The 18,306-nt window shown below is 41.7% G+C and overlaps 1 protein-coding gene across 4 annotated transcripts in view; it reads right to left on the reverse strand.

Moving 5' to 3' along the window:
* The window catches only part of LOC134355376 (6-phosphofructo-2-kinase/fructose-2,6-bisphosphatase 2-like), a 114,951-nt gene that overhangs the window by 93,223 nt on the left and 3,422 nt on the right, over positions 1–18,306 (reverse strand). For 3 of the 4 annotated variants that reach the window (XM_063065167.1, XM_063065169.1, XM_063065170.1), the window contains exons 2-3: positions 8,663–8,757; positions 2,878–3,003 (exon numbers count right to left, since the gene is read on the reverse strand). In XM_063065167.1, coding sequence (XP_062921237.1) covers positions 2,878–3,003; positions 8,663–8,699 — 163 coding nt within the window. In that variant the 5' untranslated portion in view covers positions 8,700–8,757. The remainder of the gene's footprint in view (positions 1–2,877; positions 3,004–8,662; positions 8,758–18,306) is intronic. The other variant, XM_063065168.1, reaches the window with a different exon arrangement.

Here is an 18,306-nt window from a genome sequence, read left to right on the forward strand (position 1 = left end):
AGTAATTCAATTTTTCCTCAGAATAAGGACTAGGAGCAGGAGTCATCTGGCCCGTGGAGCTTGCTCTATCATCCATTAACATCATGGCTGATCTGGTCTTGGACTCAGCTTCACCTACCTGCCTTTGCCCCATAACCCTTAATTCTCCTGCTATGTAAAATCAATTTAACTGTGTCTTAAGTATATTTACTGAGGTAGCCTCCACTGCTTCCTTGGGCAGAGAATTCCACAGATTCACTCATTCAGTATGTGCTATGCTGTATGATGTAGACAATCATGGTCTTGACCGTGATTGCTCTTGGCAAATTTTTCTACAGAAATGGCTTGCCATTGCCTCCTGGGTAGTGGCTTTACATATGGGTGACCTCATCCATCTTCTGAGATTGTCTGCCTGGCATCAGTGAACGCATAACCAAGGCTAGTGATCTGCACCAGCTGCTCACATGACCATCCACCACCCGCTCTCATGGCTTCATGTGATCCTGATTGGGGGGCTAAGTAGGTGCTACGTCTTGCCCAAGGGTGACCTGCATGCTAGTGGAGGGAAGGTGGTACAATAGCCTCAGGACTCACACCACCAGGTTCAGGAATAGTTATTTACTCCTCAACCATCAGGCTCTTGAACCAGCATGGATAACTACCCATCCCAACGCTGAACCCTTTCCATAACGACGATGGCGGCACGAGGGCAGCGCGCGCAGCCACTTTGGTGGTGATGTCTGTTATCTGTCAAGTAGGGGACCGTACACAATTCTGATTTGATGGAGACGGACGTGAGAGTATGGAGGAACATCTGGAAAACTTCTGAAATGCCCACTTCGCTGCCGCTGCTACTGTGTGGTAACCGGAATCTCCGGAGCAGAAGGCCCCGAAATCCTCAGCTTTGCATGTTTCAGCGGCCAGGGCGAGGTCGAAGGTGCTCGGCAGGCTGTATCGGAGAGGCTGGTTGGAAGCTCAAAGTTTTCGGACGGATGGACTCAGTATCGGCTGTGGTCGGCTGCTTCCAAGGCATCGGCAAGTTGACGGTGCCTGGAGGTTTATGGCAGGGAGTTTCTCCCTTTTGCCGCCTGCTATCGGGGACTTTTGAGACTTTATTTACCGTACCCATGGTTTGTTCTTCATCAAATTATGGTATTGCTTTGCACTGCTGTAACTATATGTTATAATTATGTGGTTCTGTCAGTGTTAGTCTTTGGTTTGTCCTGTTTTCTGTGATATCACTCCAGAGAAACATTGCATCATTTCTTAATGCATATATGCATTTCTAAATGACAATATAAAAGGACTGAGTGTTCTCATAATCTAATCTAATTTATGGACTGACTTTTCAAAGACTTATCTCATTTTCTTGATATTTATTATTATGTTTTTTCTTCTGTGTTTGCACTATTTGTTGCCCTTTGCGCATTGTCTATTTGTCCACCCTGTTGGGTGCGGTCTTTTATTGATTCTATTGTGTATGCCCGCACAAAAGCGAATCTCAGGGTTTCATATTGTGACATATATGTACTTCGATAATAAGTTTACTTTGAACTTTGAAATGTTACTTACAAAGTCCAAAGCAAAAATCATGTAATGGAAATGAGCTGCAGTTACTGCATCAGCCACGCAGGCAGGAAAGAAAAGGCAATTGCAGCCTCAAAGGCTGTTCATTTAGAGAAAGAATGGAGCAATGATCACTTGCAGTCCACCCCCAAAAAAGGTTTCCTTTGCTTGTCACTGACCAGCTGAATATTTGGATCTCATATAATAGCAGAAGAAATCTCTATTCTAACGGATATGAACTCCTAGTCACAATGGAAATAAAAAAGAGATCAGTCTGCTTCCATGAAGAGGAAGAATTTAGATTAACTTTCAGTAGGACCATGATGGAGAACTATTAAGACATTTTAAATGTCAAACCTTGTTAGCAATTTCAACATGGAATAGAACTAAAAATCATTCCACTGTACCAGCACAAAGATCTACCTTATTGAATAGTGTCAGGCATTATTGTAACACAATGGTCACAGAAATGTGACAATTTTTAACATCTAAATAGTGCGGTGAATTATAATTATGATATAATAATGCTGCTAATGACATGCTCAAGTTCAGGCAATTGCAATGGTCACAGAGCACCACAGCAAGAAACAGGCCCTTTGCTCATCTAGTCCATGCTGAACTGCTATTCTGCCTAGTCCCATCAACCTCCAAGTGGATTATAGCCTTCCTAGCCCTCCCATCCATGTACTTATCCAGACTTGTCTTAAATGTTGAAATTGAACCTGTATGTAGCACTTTGCTGGCAGCTTGTTCCACACTCTCACCACCCTGAGTGAGGAAGTTCCCCCTCAAGTTCCCGACTACAATAGCAAAATAAGTAAATGGAGACGTGCTGGAGTCAGTGCTGACGTGGTGTCTCCACACAAAATAATAAAAAGGGAGATTAGATTAGCTTTATTTGTCACATGTACATCAAAACATACAATGAAATGCATCATTTACATCAAATCAAAACAGCAAGGACTGTGCTGGGCAGCCCACAAGTGTCTCCATGATTCTGGCATGTCCACAACTTACCAACCCTAAGCTGTATGATTTTGGAATGTGGGAGGAAATCGGAGCACCCAGAGAAAACCCAGGAAGTCAAAGGGAGAACGTACAAAATCCTTACAGACAGTGGTGGGATTGAACCATGATCACCGGCACAGTAAAGCGCAGAACTAACTGCTACACTTAATGTGCCTCCCACATTGACAATTAACAAATTCCCTCCCCCGCCACACGGATGGTGCCTGACCCATTGAGATTCTCCAGCAATTTGTTTTTCTTATGCTCCAAAATAAGAGCTCGAGGGATTGAATTTATCATCTTGCATGCGATCCTTTGACTTGCCTTTGGTGGGAACTCCAATCCAGTTGAGGTACCGGGTGAGTTTCTTGGAAACGTAGGTCTTCCCTCGAGCTGGCAATCCCACCATTATAATCAATGTAGGAGAGTTGGTCATGTTGGATGCCCATGCTACAACCAAGAGAAAATGATAAACAGATACAGGAGAATAAAAATAAGTCCTATTTAACAACATCAAACAATGGTCATAATAATAAAAGAAACACCAAACTTTGCTGAGTAATGGGACTGTAGACAAAAGTCTTGTTGCTAGAACAGCAAGCTGATTACCTGTGTTGTGCACTACATGCGCTTCTAATTAAACTTTCTTAACTTATTTGTGGTAATATTTTGTTTTATATGTTGTGTGTGATATATATATTGTAGGTGCATCTGGATCATAAGAAATAGGAACAGGAGTAAGCCATTATGCCCGTCGAGCCTGCTCCACCATGCAATAAGATCATGGCTGATCTGGCCGTGGACTCATCTCCATCTGCTTATCTTTTCCCCATAACCCTTAATTCCCCTACTGTGCAAAAATCTATCCCACCATGTCTTAAATATATTTACTCAGATAGTCTCCACTTCTTCATTGGGCAGAGAATTCCACAGAATCACCACACTTTGGGAAAAGCAGTTCCTCCTCATTTCCATCCTAAATCTACTCCCCCCAAATCTTGAGGCTATGTTCCCTAGTTCTAGTCTCACCTACCAGTGGAAACAACTTTCCTGCCTCTATCTTATCTATCCTTTCATAATTTTATATGTTTCTATAAGATCTCCAGATGTTTTATAAGATCTCCAGAAGAACGTTGTTTTGGTTGGTTGTATTTATGTACAGTCAGATAACAATAAACTTAAACCAGACAGGATAGTGTACATTATGTGTAATACAGTTTCTGAAATTCTTCTCTTTCAATGCTTCCATCCCATAGACATCATTGGTTCTAAGATGTTCAACAGAGAAGATGTTGCTGTTGACAAATGGCATCTCTCCACAACCCTGATGAGGTTTTCTTTTGCTGGTCCCTGACCTACCGAACCCAAACATTTCCATCTCATATACAGGTTGAAGATATCTCTACTCCTACATAAACTCCTAGCCACAATGGAAATTAAAAAATAAATTTGTCTGCCTCTGTGGAGAGGAACAGAGCTTATGTCGGCTTTCATTACAGCCACAATGGAGAGCTGTTTAAATATCAGAAGTTTAACCTTACTTAGAATTTCAACATTGAAAAAGTCAATAACCTATTAACCTCTTTGCTGAAACCTATTACATTAAACAGCAGATAGCAAGTAAAGTGACTTGATTCCACAATGTTAAGGACTTTGGAATGAAGAGCATGGTACGAACAATCCTTGGGCATTGAGGATATAAACATTAGTTATCTAAAAGGTAATTTAAATGTGTTCTGTATGACTCCATGACCCACAACTAAATTATCTTTTATTAAATGAAACTCAAAGTCAGTCAGAAGACAAAGTCGAGTTTATTGCCATCTGCACAAGTTTGTGTGCACAGATGCAATGAAAAATTGCTCGCAGCAGCATCACAAGCATGCAGCATTATATAAGCAACATCCACAAGAAAAACAAATTATACATAAATAATACAAAATTACACAAGAAAGAGCACATTTAGAAGAAACAAAAAGTCCACTGCAGTGCAAAGTGATGAGGTAGTGATGAGAACTGTGCAGGTTGTTTCGAGAACTGAGTGGTTGAAGGGACAGTCGCTCCCCTATAAAGCTGGTTTGCTGCACCAAGTGAGCTATTTGAAAGATAATGGCCAGAAGTAGACACGTTCACCACTGCTTGAAGTTTTCAGCTTTGTTCAGAGCTTTGCTGGGACAATGAAGCAGTCCATGTCTATATGCAACAAAAGTTGGAGAACATTCAGGTTTAAGTGAATATAGGAATAGTTGTACAACACAAACACAAAGCATTCAATATCTTTCCTCAAGGTTTAGAGTCACAGAGATGTACAGCACAGAAACTGGTCCTTCAGATCCTAATGTCTATACTGACCTTTTTATGCATATTTACACTAGTCTCTTTTCCCCACATCAGGATGAGTTTTGTACTGCCTATTTAAATAAAGTATCTGATTAAATAGCTCTTAAATATATGTCTGTTTGTTTATTTACTTACTTACTTATTGAGATACAGTGCTGAATAGGCCCTTTGAGCTATGTCACGCAACAACCCCTGGTTTAACGCTAGCCTAATCACGGGACAATTTACAATGACTAATTAACTTACCAACCGGTACGTCTTTGGACTGTGGGAGGAAACCGGAGCACCAGGAGGAAACCTATGTGGTCATGGGGAGAATGTACAAACACCTTGCAAACAGCAGTGGGAACCGCTGATGCTGTAAAGTGTTGTGCCAACCACTACGCTACTGTGCCTTCCATAATTGTGTGAGTCCACCACCTCCTCTATGAATTAATTTATTATGGACTGAGGTACAGTACAAGTCTTGTCTTGCAAACTGCTTGGACAGATCAATTCACTACAATAGTGCACTAAGGTGGTGTAAGGCAAAACTGTAACAGAATGCAAAATGAAGTGTAGCAGTTACAGGGAAAGCATAGTGTGGATAGACAGTTAAGGTGTAAGGTCGTAACGAGGAAGATCACTGGGTCAACAGTCCACATCATCATATGAAGGGACCGTTCTAACAGTGTGGTTGGAGTTGTCCTTGAGCCTGGTGCTACATGCTTTTAAGTTTCTGTATCTTCTGCCCGATGGGAGAGACAGAAGAGAGAATGTGGGATTTGATTATGCTGGCTGCTTTACTGAGGTAGTGAGAAGTGCAGACAGAGTCCATGGAGAGGAGGCTGGTTTCTGTGATGTGCTGAGCTGGGTCCACAGCTCTCTGCAGTTTCTTGCGGAACCTGCTTGTTCTGGATGTTGACCACTTTTCATGTAAAAACTTCTCTCTCAGATACCCTCTAAAGCTCATTCCTTTCATCTTATAACAATATGGACGTTTCTGGACTAGCATACAGACCAGAAACTGTAACAACATTCCCCAGTTACCCTCATTTCAACCTAAAAACCACATGTTTATTCACCTTCAAAAATTTGCACAGAGCTTTCTGGCCAAGGCAGACAGACTTCATGTATCTGTCCATCCCCCCCCCCCCCCAATATCACTGGCCAACAGCAGGCCAGCATATGCAGAGGAACACCATCACCTCAACTATAACTTCATTCCTGTGCTGTTATTGAATCTACCTAGAGATATATCTAACAGGTTTGAAAACATTAAAAAGCATACTGCATGTTTTTAAAATCTGCAGATGCTGGAATTTCAAGAAACACACATAAAAGTCGCTGGTGAACGCAGCAGGCCAGACAGCGTCTCTAGGAAAAGGTACAGTCGACGTTTCAGGCCAAGACCCTTCGTTTAAAAAAATTTTGAAAAAATACAAAGCCAACATGCCAGCCGACAGCTTTACACTGTGCAGCTGCTGGGGTACGCCTCTCTATTCAAAGCCTACCTGGGAGGTCAAACATTTCTCATACATTAACCCTTTCATTCTAGAATAATTCTTATGCGCCATCTCTGGACTCTCTCCAATGCCAATGCCTTATAAAGACTCAGCATTACATCCTTGCTTTTATATTCTAGACCTCTCAAAGTGAATGCTAGCATTGCATTCGCCTCCCTTACTACCGACTCAATCTGCAAATTAACCTTCAGGAAATCCTGCACGTGGACTCCTGTCCATCTGCACCTCTGATTTTTGAATTTTATCCACATTTAGAAAATAATCTATGCCTTTATTCCTTTGACCAACATGCCTAAGTAGACACTTCTCCACACTGCATTCTATCTGCCACTTCTTTGCCTATTCTCCCTGCTTCCTCAACACCCATCTTTGTGTTGTGCACAAACTTGGCCACTAATGTGAAAAGCAGTGGTCCCAACACAGAGCCCTGCATAACTACACTAGGCATTAGCAGCCAACCCGAAAAAGCCCTCTTTGTTCCCGCTCTTCAGTGACCTTTCTGCTGCTCCCTCACCAGTACCTGTACCCGTGACAAGTTCCACATAAACACAATGGAGGGGGGACCAATGGAAGTGAATAACTATGACCAATATTCCAAAAATAAAATAATACTCAATCGAAGAGACAAAAATACAGGGTGAAAATTTAAAAAGCTGAGAACCTAGAGCAAGGGGCAATTGTCACTTCCCACAGCCTGCCAGTTTAATTCTCTGTCTCTCAACAACTAACCTATGATCTATGTATGTTTACAGTGAGGTACAGTGTAAACCTGAGGATCAACTTATCTTCCATCTCAGCACATGGCAGCCACCTGGAATCAGTACTAAAATGATTTCAGGGAACTTGATTTTGCTGGATGTATCAGTGGTCCATATGTGATATCACCTCAAATTACCTTTTTTCTATTTTTGGATTTTCCCTCATGAAATAGAGGACCTGACCTGCCCAGCGGATCTTCCTACTCTGCCTTTTATAACTCCCACATTCTTGTGTCTAAACTGTTCCCATTCACTTGCTTACAGTTCATTCAACAGTCAGCTGAGATTTATACTATCAGAAATATTCCATTCCCTCACCCTCACTACAGCATAACACACTTTATTTATTTATTGAGATACAGCGTGGAATCCAGCCGTGCTGCCCAGCAACCCACTGATTTAATCCTAGCCTAATCGTGGGACAATTTACAATGACTGATTAACCTGTGGGACAGTGGGAGGAAACCAGAATGCCCGAAGAAAACGGACACACTCATGGGGAGAATGTACAAACTCCTTACAGGCACAGGAGGAATTGAACCTGGATCGCCTGTTCAGTAATGCATTGTGCTAACCACTATGTTATCCTACCTGACCTAATGAGTACTTACTTCAAGATCTGAATTTATTTTAGATATCAATATAGCACTGGGAAAGTGGTTGATGGATCACAGTTTGGTATGGCAACCACTCTGCCTGAGGTCACAGAAATGCAGATAGTAGTGAACACAATCCAGTCTATCACACAAACCAGCCTCTCCTCTGCTGCCTCAGTCTACACTTTCCACTGCCTCAGTAAAGCAGCAAAGATAATCAAGGACCCCTTCTAACCCATCATTGTCTTTTTTGCTTCAATCTCACTGTTATCAGACTCTTGAACAGACTGAACAACTCTCGATCAACTATGAAATGGCCTTGACTTTGTCTCCCAGTGCCGCACTTTCTCTGTAACTGCAACAAGATATTTTGCATTATGTGTTCTTTTACTAACTTGATGTTATTATGTTTGGCATAATTTGTCTGGTTGGCACATAAATCAAAAGCTTTTCACTGTATCTCATTGCATGTATCATAATAAATCAATATCAATAAAGATGGTTCTAGTGAGGTCGTTTACATCGCAAAGTTCTTCTTTTGAATCACATCCAAGCTTTTTAATATTTAATGAAATGCAATGAACATATTAACTAACTTTAAAAGATAAAAACATAACTAGGGGACAATTGTGTAAGACAATGTGCAATAAGATGCCAGTAGCAAGACAAAAGCAGTAAAATAGCTCCTTTGTGAAGCAAACTCTGGGAGAGAGCTCTTATAGATGTGGGGCATTAAGACATTGCTTAAGAAAAGTGAAAGTTTTCTGACTGAGAACTTTGTAACATATCTTTGTCGTTATGATTTCTCTCTATTTTCTCAAATTAGCAAATTGTTTTCACACCTTACTTAAAAGTACTAAATTTCTAAAGTGATATTTAAATGGAAGTATTCTGGCCTCTAATTACTTACATCTTCTATTTACATGCAGCATCTTATTTTTCTTCATGTTCAGAATCTTCGTAATTTTATCTGAATTCTTCTTTCAGAGAGATGTGAATATTTTCCTTGACAGCAAAGACACGACAGGAGAAAATTCAGAGCTGTTTTACTGACAATCTAGGACTTTACATGTATTAATATAGGAGTAAGGAGCTTCACAATTAAAGACGACATTCTCAGGGAGTGAAGCAAATTCATACTCACTTGGATGCTGAAAATGAAAGACCCCGCTGACACATGTTCACTGTTCAGAGCATCCAGGTGTGCTGTGAAAGAGCTTTGACAGTTTTGCTGCTGATGGTAGCTACAGGTTCACTGAGACTTGTTCTCATCAATAAAATGCAGCTGGCCTCTGCATCTTAGTCTCTTCCAAATCACCTATACTGCTATGATATACCACAGATCTTCTTTAACACAAAAGATTTGCAGTTGCTGGAAATCCAGAGCAACACACACACAATGCTGGAGGAACTCAACAGGTCAGCAGCATTTAAGGACAGTCCATATTTTGGGCCGGGACCCTTTATCAGAACCGAAAAGGGTCTCTGTTCAAAAATATCATCTTACTTACAATAAGCTGACAAGGCCTATAGTTTATGAACTTCGGAACAACAGTAAGTAACACCACTGAAACGTGCACATCCTGAAGAAGGGTCTCAGTTACTACCCCTCAACTATCAGGCTCCTAAACAAAAGGGGATAACTGCACCCATTCTATTTCTGGTGTTCCAACAACTGATGGATGGTTTCACTTTAAGGACTCTTTATCTTGTTATTTCGTGCTCTCGTTATGCATTGCTATTTACTTATATTTTGTATTTGTTTGTTATTCATTGATCCTGTTTACAGTTACTGTTCTATAGATTTACTCAGTATGCTCATAGGAAAAGGAATCTCATGCGTGATGACACGCCAGTACACTGATAATAAATTTTACTTTCAACTTTGAAACAGTGAATTACAGCAAGTATCTATACATTAAATTGTTCAATTAAATAAGTAGTGCAAAAATAGAAATAAAAAAAAGTAGTGAGGTAATGTTCATGAGTACAACATCTATTCAGAAGTCAGAAAGTAGAGGGGAAGAAGCTGTTCCTAAATCGTCCAGCGTGTGCCTTCAGGCTTCTGCACCTCCTTCCTGATGGAGCAATGAGAACAAGGCATGACCTGAGTGATGGGGGTGGGGGTGGGGGGTCCTTAATGATGGATGCTGCCTTTATGACACATCGCTGCTTGAAGATGTCCTGGATTAATGGAGGCTAGAGCCCCTGTAACTGTAACAAAAACCAATTTCCCCCGGGATTAATAAAGTATGACTATGACGAAGCTACGTTGCAACTTCACTCAGCTGGTTTTGTTTCTAGGTTTGCTTGGTACTGTCCTTGGCATACCCCCTGCACCCTTCGTAACAATATAGTGAGGATGATGCTGAACCTCCAGCTGTTAGCTGTTTCTCCCCAGCAACATTCCTAATGAGATGTGACAGAACCGCAAAACTTTGAACTGACGTACTGATTGAGCGATCACGGGGTTCAGAATCAGGTTTAATATCACTGACGTATGTTGTGAAAGTTGCGTTTGCGGCAGCAGTGCAATGCAATACATAATAATAGAATAATATTACAAGAATGTGGTGATGCACATTCCCACTGCAGATGATTGCCCAGTTTTGAGTTGCTGCCTTTGATCTGAGTTTGTCTCAAATCTCTCAAGAGCAGTGCCAAACAACAAGACGAGTGGCGTCCCAATATGACCCCGGGATTTGCTACTTATAAGGACTCTGAGTCGGTCATTTCTATCAAAGCAATTTTGGACAGATGTACTTGTCACGGGTACGTTAGCCAGGACAAGGTTAAAACTAGCCCTTATGTTGGTTAACTCAATACATCTGCTACAGACCCAGTACACATGGCATTCTGTTCTCGAAAACACCAATGCCCAAGAATGGAAAAGCCTACAAAAAATAGTGGATACCCAGTTCATCACAGACAAAGCCCACCCCACCACTCAGCACATCCATGAGGAATGCTGTCACAAGAAAGTAGCATCTATCATCAGGGACATCCACTATCCCGGCCCTGCTCTCATCTTGCTGCTGCTACTGGGAAGGAGATACAGAAGCCTTGGGTCCCACACTACCAGGTTCAGGAAAGTTATTACCCCTCAACCATCAGTAGAGTTGAGGGGTAATAACGCCAAGACCAGAGGGCCCAACCTCAGAATAGAGGGGCATCATTTTGGAACAGAGATGAGGAGGAATTTCTTTAGCCAGAGAGTGGTGAATCTGTGGAATTCATTGCTACTGGTGGAGGTGAAGTCATTGGGTATATTTAAGGCAGAGGTTGATAGATTTCTTGATTAGTCAGGACATGAAGGGATACGTAGAGAAGACAGGAGTTTGGGGCAGAGAAGAAAGTTGATCAGCCAGATGAAATGGTGGAGCAGACTTGATGGGACCAAATAGCCCAAGTCTGCTCCTACATCTCACGATGGTTAACTTCACTCATCGCAATGCTGAATTGACTCCACAACCTGCAGATTCACTTCCAACACTACAACTGACATTCTCAGTGTTATTTGTTTACTTATTTATGTTTTTTTAAATTTGCACAATTTGTCTTCCTTTCAGTATTTGTGTGTAGTTTTCCCATTGATTTGTACTTCTTTGTCCTAATGTGAATGTCAGCAAAAAAAAGAATTCAAGGTAGCATATGAGACATATATGTATGTTTAATTTGAACTTTTGACTGGGGAGAGGTCAAAAGTTTAAGACTCCAGCAACTAGGCTGTGTATTAAGTTCCTCCTCTACCTAATAAAGTGGGCTTCTGCTGTTGTGGCCCATCTACTTCAGGATTTGATGTGTTGAGTGTTCAGGGATGCTCCTCTGCACACCCCCGTCATAATGCGTGGTTACTTAAGTTGCTGTCACCTTCCTGTCAGATTCAACCAGTCTGGTCATTCTTTTCTGACCTCTCTCATTAACGAGACATTTTCACCCACAGAACTTCCACTCAGTGGATTTTTTGTTTTTGATTTTTGCACCATTCTCTGTAAACTCTAGAGGCTACTGTGTGCTAAAATCCCAGGAGGTTAGCAGCTTCTGAGATACTCAAACCACCCCATCTGGCACCAATAATCATTCCGAGGTCAAAGACACTTAGATTATATTTCCTTCCCATTCTGATGTTTGGTCTGAACAACAGCTGAACCTCATGTCCATATCTGTGGGCTTTTATTCATTGAGTTGCTGCCATGAGTGGCTGATTAGAAATTTGCATCAATGAGCAGGTGTACCTAATAGAACAGCCAGTGAGTACATAAGTATTTCTAAGTATTTTGAAGGGTTGTGGCTCTACCAGTTTCTTTCAGTTTGTGTGTTCTCCACAAAGTGAAAATACTGCAATGTGTCCCTATAAATCTTTAACCAATTACTTGAAACCTATGTCCTAAACTTCACCCTCTCCACTAAGGTAACTGGGCCTTTCCTAATTTATCCTATTTGGTCTCAGTGTAATATTGAAGAAAACCTTCTTGTTATATAACTAGGATCAACTTTTCTTTAAGCTGTATTGACATGAAATTGCAAAGTTTTAACAGTGTTTTATCCAGGGTTGGTGAGGGGAGAGAGGAACGAGAGATAAAAACAAGAGATTTTGCAGATATTGGAAATACAGAGTAATAAATACAAGGTGTTGGAAGAACTCAGCAGGTCAGGCAGCATCTATGGATAGGAATGTACTCTGGTCTAGACTACTGAGACCTTAAAAAGAGAACATTAAAATTAATTCTAAAAGATACAGGAAGCCAATGGAGAGTGGCTCAGACTAGTATTAAGATTACAAAAGTAATGGGATATTGAGGAATCCCAGTGTACGGACCTAAAGATCCCTGAAAGTGAATTTTGGATACAATTTCAGAGTAACACAGAGTAATGATGGAGGAACTCGTCAAGTCAGGCAGTATGTATGGAGGGAAACAAACAGTCGATGTTTTGGGTCGGGGCCCTTCATCAGAACTGGCAAGGAAGGGAGAAGGCAGAATAAGATGTTGGGGGGGGGGGGAGGGGAGGGGAGGGGAAGAATTTCAAGCTGAAAGCTGACAGGGTGAAGCCAGGTGAGGGGGAAGGGAGGTAGGTGGGGGAAAGGGATTGAGTGAGAAACTGGTACGCGATAGATGAAAAGAGTAAACAGCTGAAGGAGGACTGACAGGAGAGGAGAGGGGACCACAGGGGAAATGGAAGGAGGGCATCAGAGGGAGGTGTTAATTGGCCTTGTTGCAACATGCTCAAAATGCAGGAGGAACTCAGCAAGTCAAGCATCTATGGAGAGGAATAAGCAGCCAAAGCTTCAAACGAGACCCTACATCAGGGGTGTTCAGTATTGAGGAAGGTACATTAACAACATTTAAAAGCACTTTAACAAGTACATGGACACAAGTGGTTCAGAGTGATACAAGTGAAATGAGACTAAATGGTCATCTCGGTTGTCATGAACCTCTTGTGCTGAAGGGCCTGCTTGGTTTCCTTTTCATCTGCTACTCCATATCTGCTAATTGACCGCTGGTTACCGCGTTCTTATGGATTAACATTCAAAGTAAATTTATTATCAAAGTCCATACATGTCACCATATACAACACTGAGATTCAGTTTCCTGTGGGCACACAAGCAAATGCATAGAATAGTAATTATAGCAGCATCCCTCCAAGAGGACCACAACCTTGTCATACCTCAATGACCTGGAGAGCTATGTTGGCTGGAGCCAGGGCTTTATACTTTAGCTCTTGGTAGGGTCACCCACGCCAAACAGGCCAAAGGGTAGAGGCCAGACTAAGGGTGGTCCACCGGTCCTCCAGATTCAGGAGTTCAGCTCTGGGCTAACAACCCTAACTAGTCAAATAAAACTGTTATGTAAGCAGCAATGAAGAATCCTTCTACATCTGAGTGACTGACAGTAGTGAAAACTGAGAGGAAACTACCGACATGCTGAAGGAAGCCCTGAACACTGCCAGAGATGGAGGACCTTCACTGCTGCTCTAAACGCCAGCATTGTAAAGGGCAGTGAGGAGATAACACGATCAATGAAAGATCAACCAAAGTGCAGAAGACAACATCCGTGCAAATGCAAATATAAATAAATAGCAATAAATAACGAGAACATGAGATAAAGATTCCTTAAAGTGAGTCCACCCAGGTCATGCTCTCTCCTCACTGCTGCCGTCAGAAAGAAGGTACAAGAGCTTCAGGACACACACCACTTCAAGAATAGTTCCTACCCCTCAACCATCAGGCTCCTGAATAGAAGGGGATAGCTTCACTCATATACCTCATTATTGAAATGTTCATACAACCAGTCATACAGCACAAGTTAGAGCCCACTCAGCCCAGCTCATCCATACAAACTGTAATGCCTACTTATGCTAATAGATAAAAACCGCCGAGATGATTATCGGCGCCTCCCTTCCCCTATTTGTGACATTTACCATGAGCGTTGTATACAATGGGCCTGAAGTATTGTTGAGGATCCTTACTGCTCATACCACAGTGTCTGCCTCATACCATCAGGACTAGGACTGCCAGACTGGGTAACAACTTTTTCCCTCAGGCTGCGAGACTGATGAATCACCACATCACCACTGAGGTCTCGTCGCTCCAATGAGCTGTTATTGTTTACCATAATGTTTAGTGTTTACTTGTGCTGTGCACAACATGCACACTGTATTATATTTTATTAACTTATTTATGGTAATATTTCGATTTCTGTGCTGTATGTGATACATGTTTTATGGGTGCACTGTGGTCCAGAGGAATGTTGTTTCATTTGTTTGTACACAGATGACAATAAACTTGAACTTGATTTGTCCACCTCAGTGCCTCTCCTACCCAAGTACCTGTTCAAACTCCAATTTAACATTGTAATTGTACCTGCTTCCACCACCTCCTCCTCTGGCAGCTCATTCCAAATGTTCACTAACCTGTGTGTGAAAAACATACGCTTAGACCTTCACCTGTCTCTCATATTATGCCACCTCACCATTCCGCAGAGAGTTCTGACTTGTCAATGTCCTCAGGGAGGTTCTACAAATCTGCAGTGTGGCCCTGCCTAAACACCAGAATTGTGCTCCTCCCTCCTGATTAATCAAGTACACAAACATCTGCTGCAGGAACTTAACAGGTCAGGCAGCATCTGCGGGAGAAAAGAAATTGTCAACATCTCCTTAAAACTCTGCATCAGTCCCCTCTTTATCCTTCTGAACCCCACCACACACTCCTCCTAAGTCAACCACTCATTCATCCTTGTAAACCTTCTCTGGAGTCTCTTCAGGGCCAACATATCCTCCTTAAGACATAGGACCCAAAATATCTAACAATATTCCAGCTGCAGTCTGAACAATTCCTTTAAACAATATCCATTAACTTTTATGTCAACTGCAAAATTACCAACTTTTCCTTCCATATTCATATCCAGATTGTTGATGGACATCAAGGGCCCCAGCATCCATGCCTGCGGTACACCACCGGTTACGGGTTTCCATTCACAGGAAAAAAAAACCTTCACTATCACCTTCTCCTCCTATTACTACTAATAACACCTTATTATTGATCACTTTCCATACAGATGTCGTTCAAAGTGCTTTACAATGGATAAAATGCAAACATGAAAATGAAAGACAAAAATATGTGAGTTAAAAGCAAGGTTAAATGAATAGGTTTTGAGCTGGAGTTTAAAGGCGTCAACTGAGTCTGCATCCCTTACAGTTTTAGGCTATTGAGTTCCACAGTTTAGGAGCGCAGTTCAAAAAAGCTGACCTGCCAATTATCTTTTGAGGGAAATTGTTTAAATTTAAGAGACCAGCAGAAGACCACCTGAAAGCTTGAGCAGGCTTATAAAATGAAAGTGATTCTGTGATATACTGCAGTCTCAGACTATTAAGAGCTTTAAGCAAGAGAACCTTAAAATCAATTCTAAAAGATACAAGAAACCAATGCAGAGTAGCTAGAGAAGCCAATTATAGAAATAATGGGATATTGAGGAATCCCGGCGTACAGATCCAAGGATTCCTGAAGGTGAATTTAGGAGTAACACACTCAAAATGCTGGAGAAACTTAACATGTCAGGCAGCATCTATGGAGAGGAATGACCAGTCAATGTTTCAGAATGAGAGACTTCATCAGGACTGGAAAGCAATTTATCAACTTTCTCTGGGTCCCATGGGCTCTAATTGTTTGGATCTTCTCCATGTAAGACCTTATCCAAAGCCTACTGAAGTCAATCTAGACCACATCAACTGTACTGTTCTCATTAGTACAGCTTGTTATCGTTTCAAAAATGTCACTCAAATTGATCACAAGGATATCCTCCGAACTAAACAATGCTAGCTATCTTTTTGCAATCCAAGCGTAGATTAATTCTGTCCCTCAGAAACTTTTTCCAATAACTTTCCTATCACTGGTGTTAGATCCACAAGCCTAAAATTACCAGGCTTATTACTGCATCCCTTCTTGAATAACAATAAGACTTGTCACCTTCCAGTCACTTGGCAGCTCACTCCACGGCCAGCTGAGATTTAAAAATCTGTTAGAGCTAGAGCAATCTCCTCCTACAGAAGTCTGGGCCATTTCTCATCAGGCCACGGGGCTGATCCACTTTTAAGTATGCTAAGACATTTAATACGCCCTCCTGTTTAAATGCTTTTTTTAGAAAGAGCTGTTCCTTAATCGTGTTAATGTGCTGGAACTATACCCAGCTACCATTCCTATTAACAAAAACATTGGCCAAAACAGACAGAAAGAGAATAAAGTCAACTACAACTTTAATTGCACTTGTTGCTAAGTGCACCAAAATGCTGAAGGAACCCAACAGGTCAGGCAGCATGTATGGAAGGAAATGAACAGTTGATGTTTCAGGTTGAGACCTTTCATCAGGACTGGCAAGGAGGGGGGCAGAAGCTAGGACAGAAGTTGGAGGGGGGGGAAGGAGCTCAAGCTGGAAGGTGACAGGTGAAACCAGGTGAGGGGGGACAGGTGGGTGGGGGGGAAATGGGATGAAGTGAGAAACTAAGAGGTGATCGGTGGAAAAGGTAAAGAGCTGAAGAAGGAATCTGACAAGAGAGTGGACCATGGGGGAAATGGAAGGGAGGCACCAGGGGAGGTGATAATTGGGCTTGTTGCTACATGCTCAAAATGCCAGAGGAACTTAGCAAATCAGGCAGTATCTACAGAAGGGAATAAACAATTGACATATTGGGCCAAAACCCTTCATCAGAATTGGACAGGAAGGGGGCAGAAGCCATGCCCTTGTTGATCATCTTAGCCTTGAGCCAGAAATTAGGGATTGCAATGATTGGCTAACAGACAAAGGTTCTTGCCAAGCTTATATTACGAAGGAAAGAGTACAGATCGTCCAGGAAAGAATTGTGTGATTTCTTACGCGCAAACACTTAGAACCATAGGATCAAAGAAAAATTGTAAATGTTGCCATGCTTCTGGTGCCAAGACAACATGCCCATAACATACTCGTGGAATGTGGGAGGAAACTAGAAAATCTCCCAGTCATGGGGAGAATGTACTATCTCCTTATAGACAGTGGTATGAATCAAACCCTGATTTTACCAGCAGCTGTAAAGCAGGATGCTAACATGTCACCCTTAAGCTCCTCAGCCCACCACACCTGCATCAACCATGATGCCAGTCTTCCTGTATACAGTCCATATGCCTCTATTCCCTACATGATCACGTGTTGGTCTAAACGCCTGTTATTCTTATCTGCTTCTTCCACGTTCCTTGGTAGTGCATTCCAGGCACATACCTCTCTGTAAAAAACAAACTTTGCTCATAACTTATTATGGTGTAACCTTCTCAAGGGCATTTTGAGATTGGGTCAGTGTACGAAGCCAACATTCCTTGAATGAACAGAAAGATCTGTTAACACAAGCTTAACAACTTCTATTCAGTCTTCTTCCAGCAGCTTGACTCCCTGTGACAACTGGGCAAAGCAAGTTGCTTTAATGTTTAAAATCTGTTCCAGTGGTTCACAGGCGAGAACATTCAATGCTGCCTGGATTAGTGAATCAAGATTCGCCTCAATGAATAGCCACTCGATTGAACAAGTTCCTGTGACTATTCTCAGTTTACAAGCACAGCTACTCCCTGAATTCTCACTGTCAACCCGTGGGCTTCCACTTCTCTTCAGGCTAAATTATCTCCATTCTCAATCAAGAACAATAGATTTTTGGACATTAAGGGAATTGAGGAAAATGGGAGAACACCAGAAAAAAAAAGGAGCTGACATTGAAGAACAGCTAAAATCTCGATAAATAGTGGGATGGCTTATTCCCGCTCTGAGCTTTTACATTCTTGCAATCCCCCTGTAACCAGAACGACTTTGAGACTGGAATTTAATAGTAGACACATTACTGTAGGACCCACAATGATTTTTACAAGACTTCATAGTCTAATGATCTTGTAAATAATATAAAAGGAGCTAGCCAACCTAATGCCACCTGTCAGCACTGCACAGACACATATAACCCTGCATGTCACAAACATAACTCACACAGAATAATCCAAAGAAAAAGGAAAGCCATCTTAACTTTGACTGATACCTTTTGTCTTAG

Source organism: Mobula hypostoma, chromosome 13 (assembly GCF_963921235.1).
Source record: "Mobula hypostoma chromosome 13, sMobHyp1.1, whole genome shotgun sequence".
Lineage (NCBI taxonomy): Eukaryota > Metazoa > Chordata > Chondrichthyes > Myliobatiformes > Myliobatidae > Mobula > Mobula hypostoma.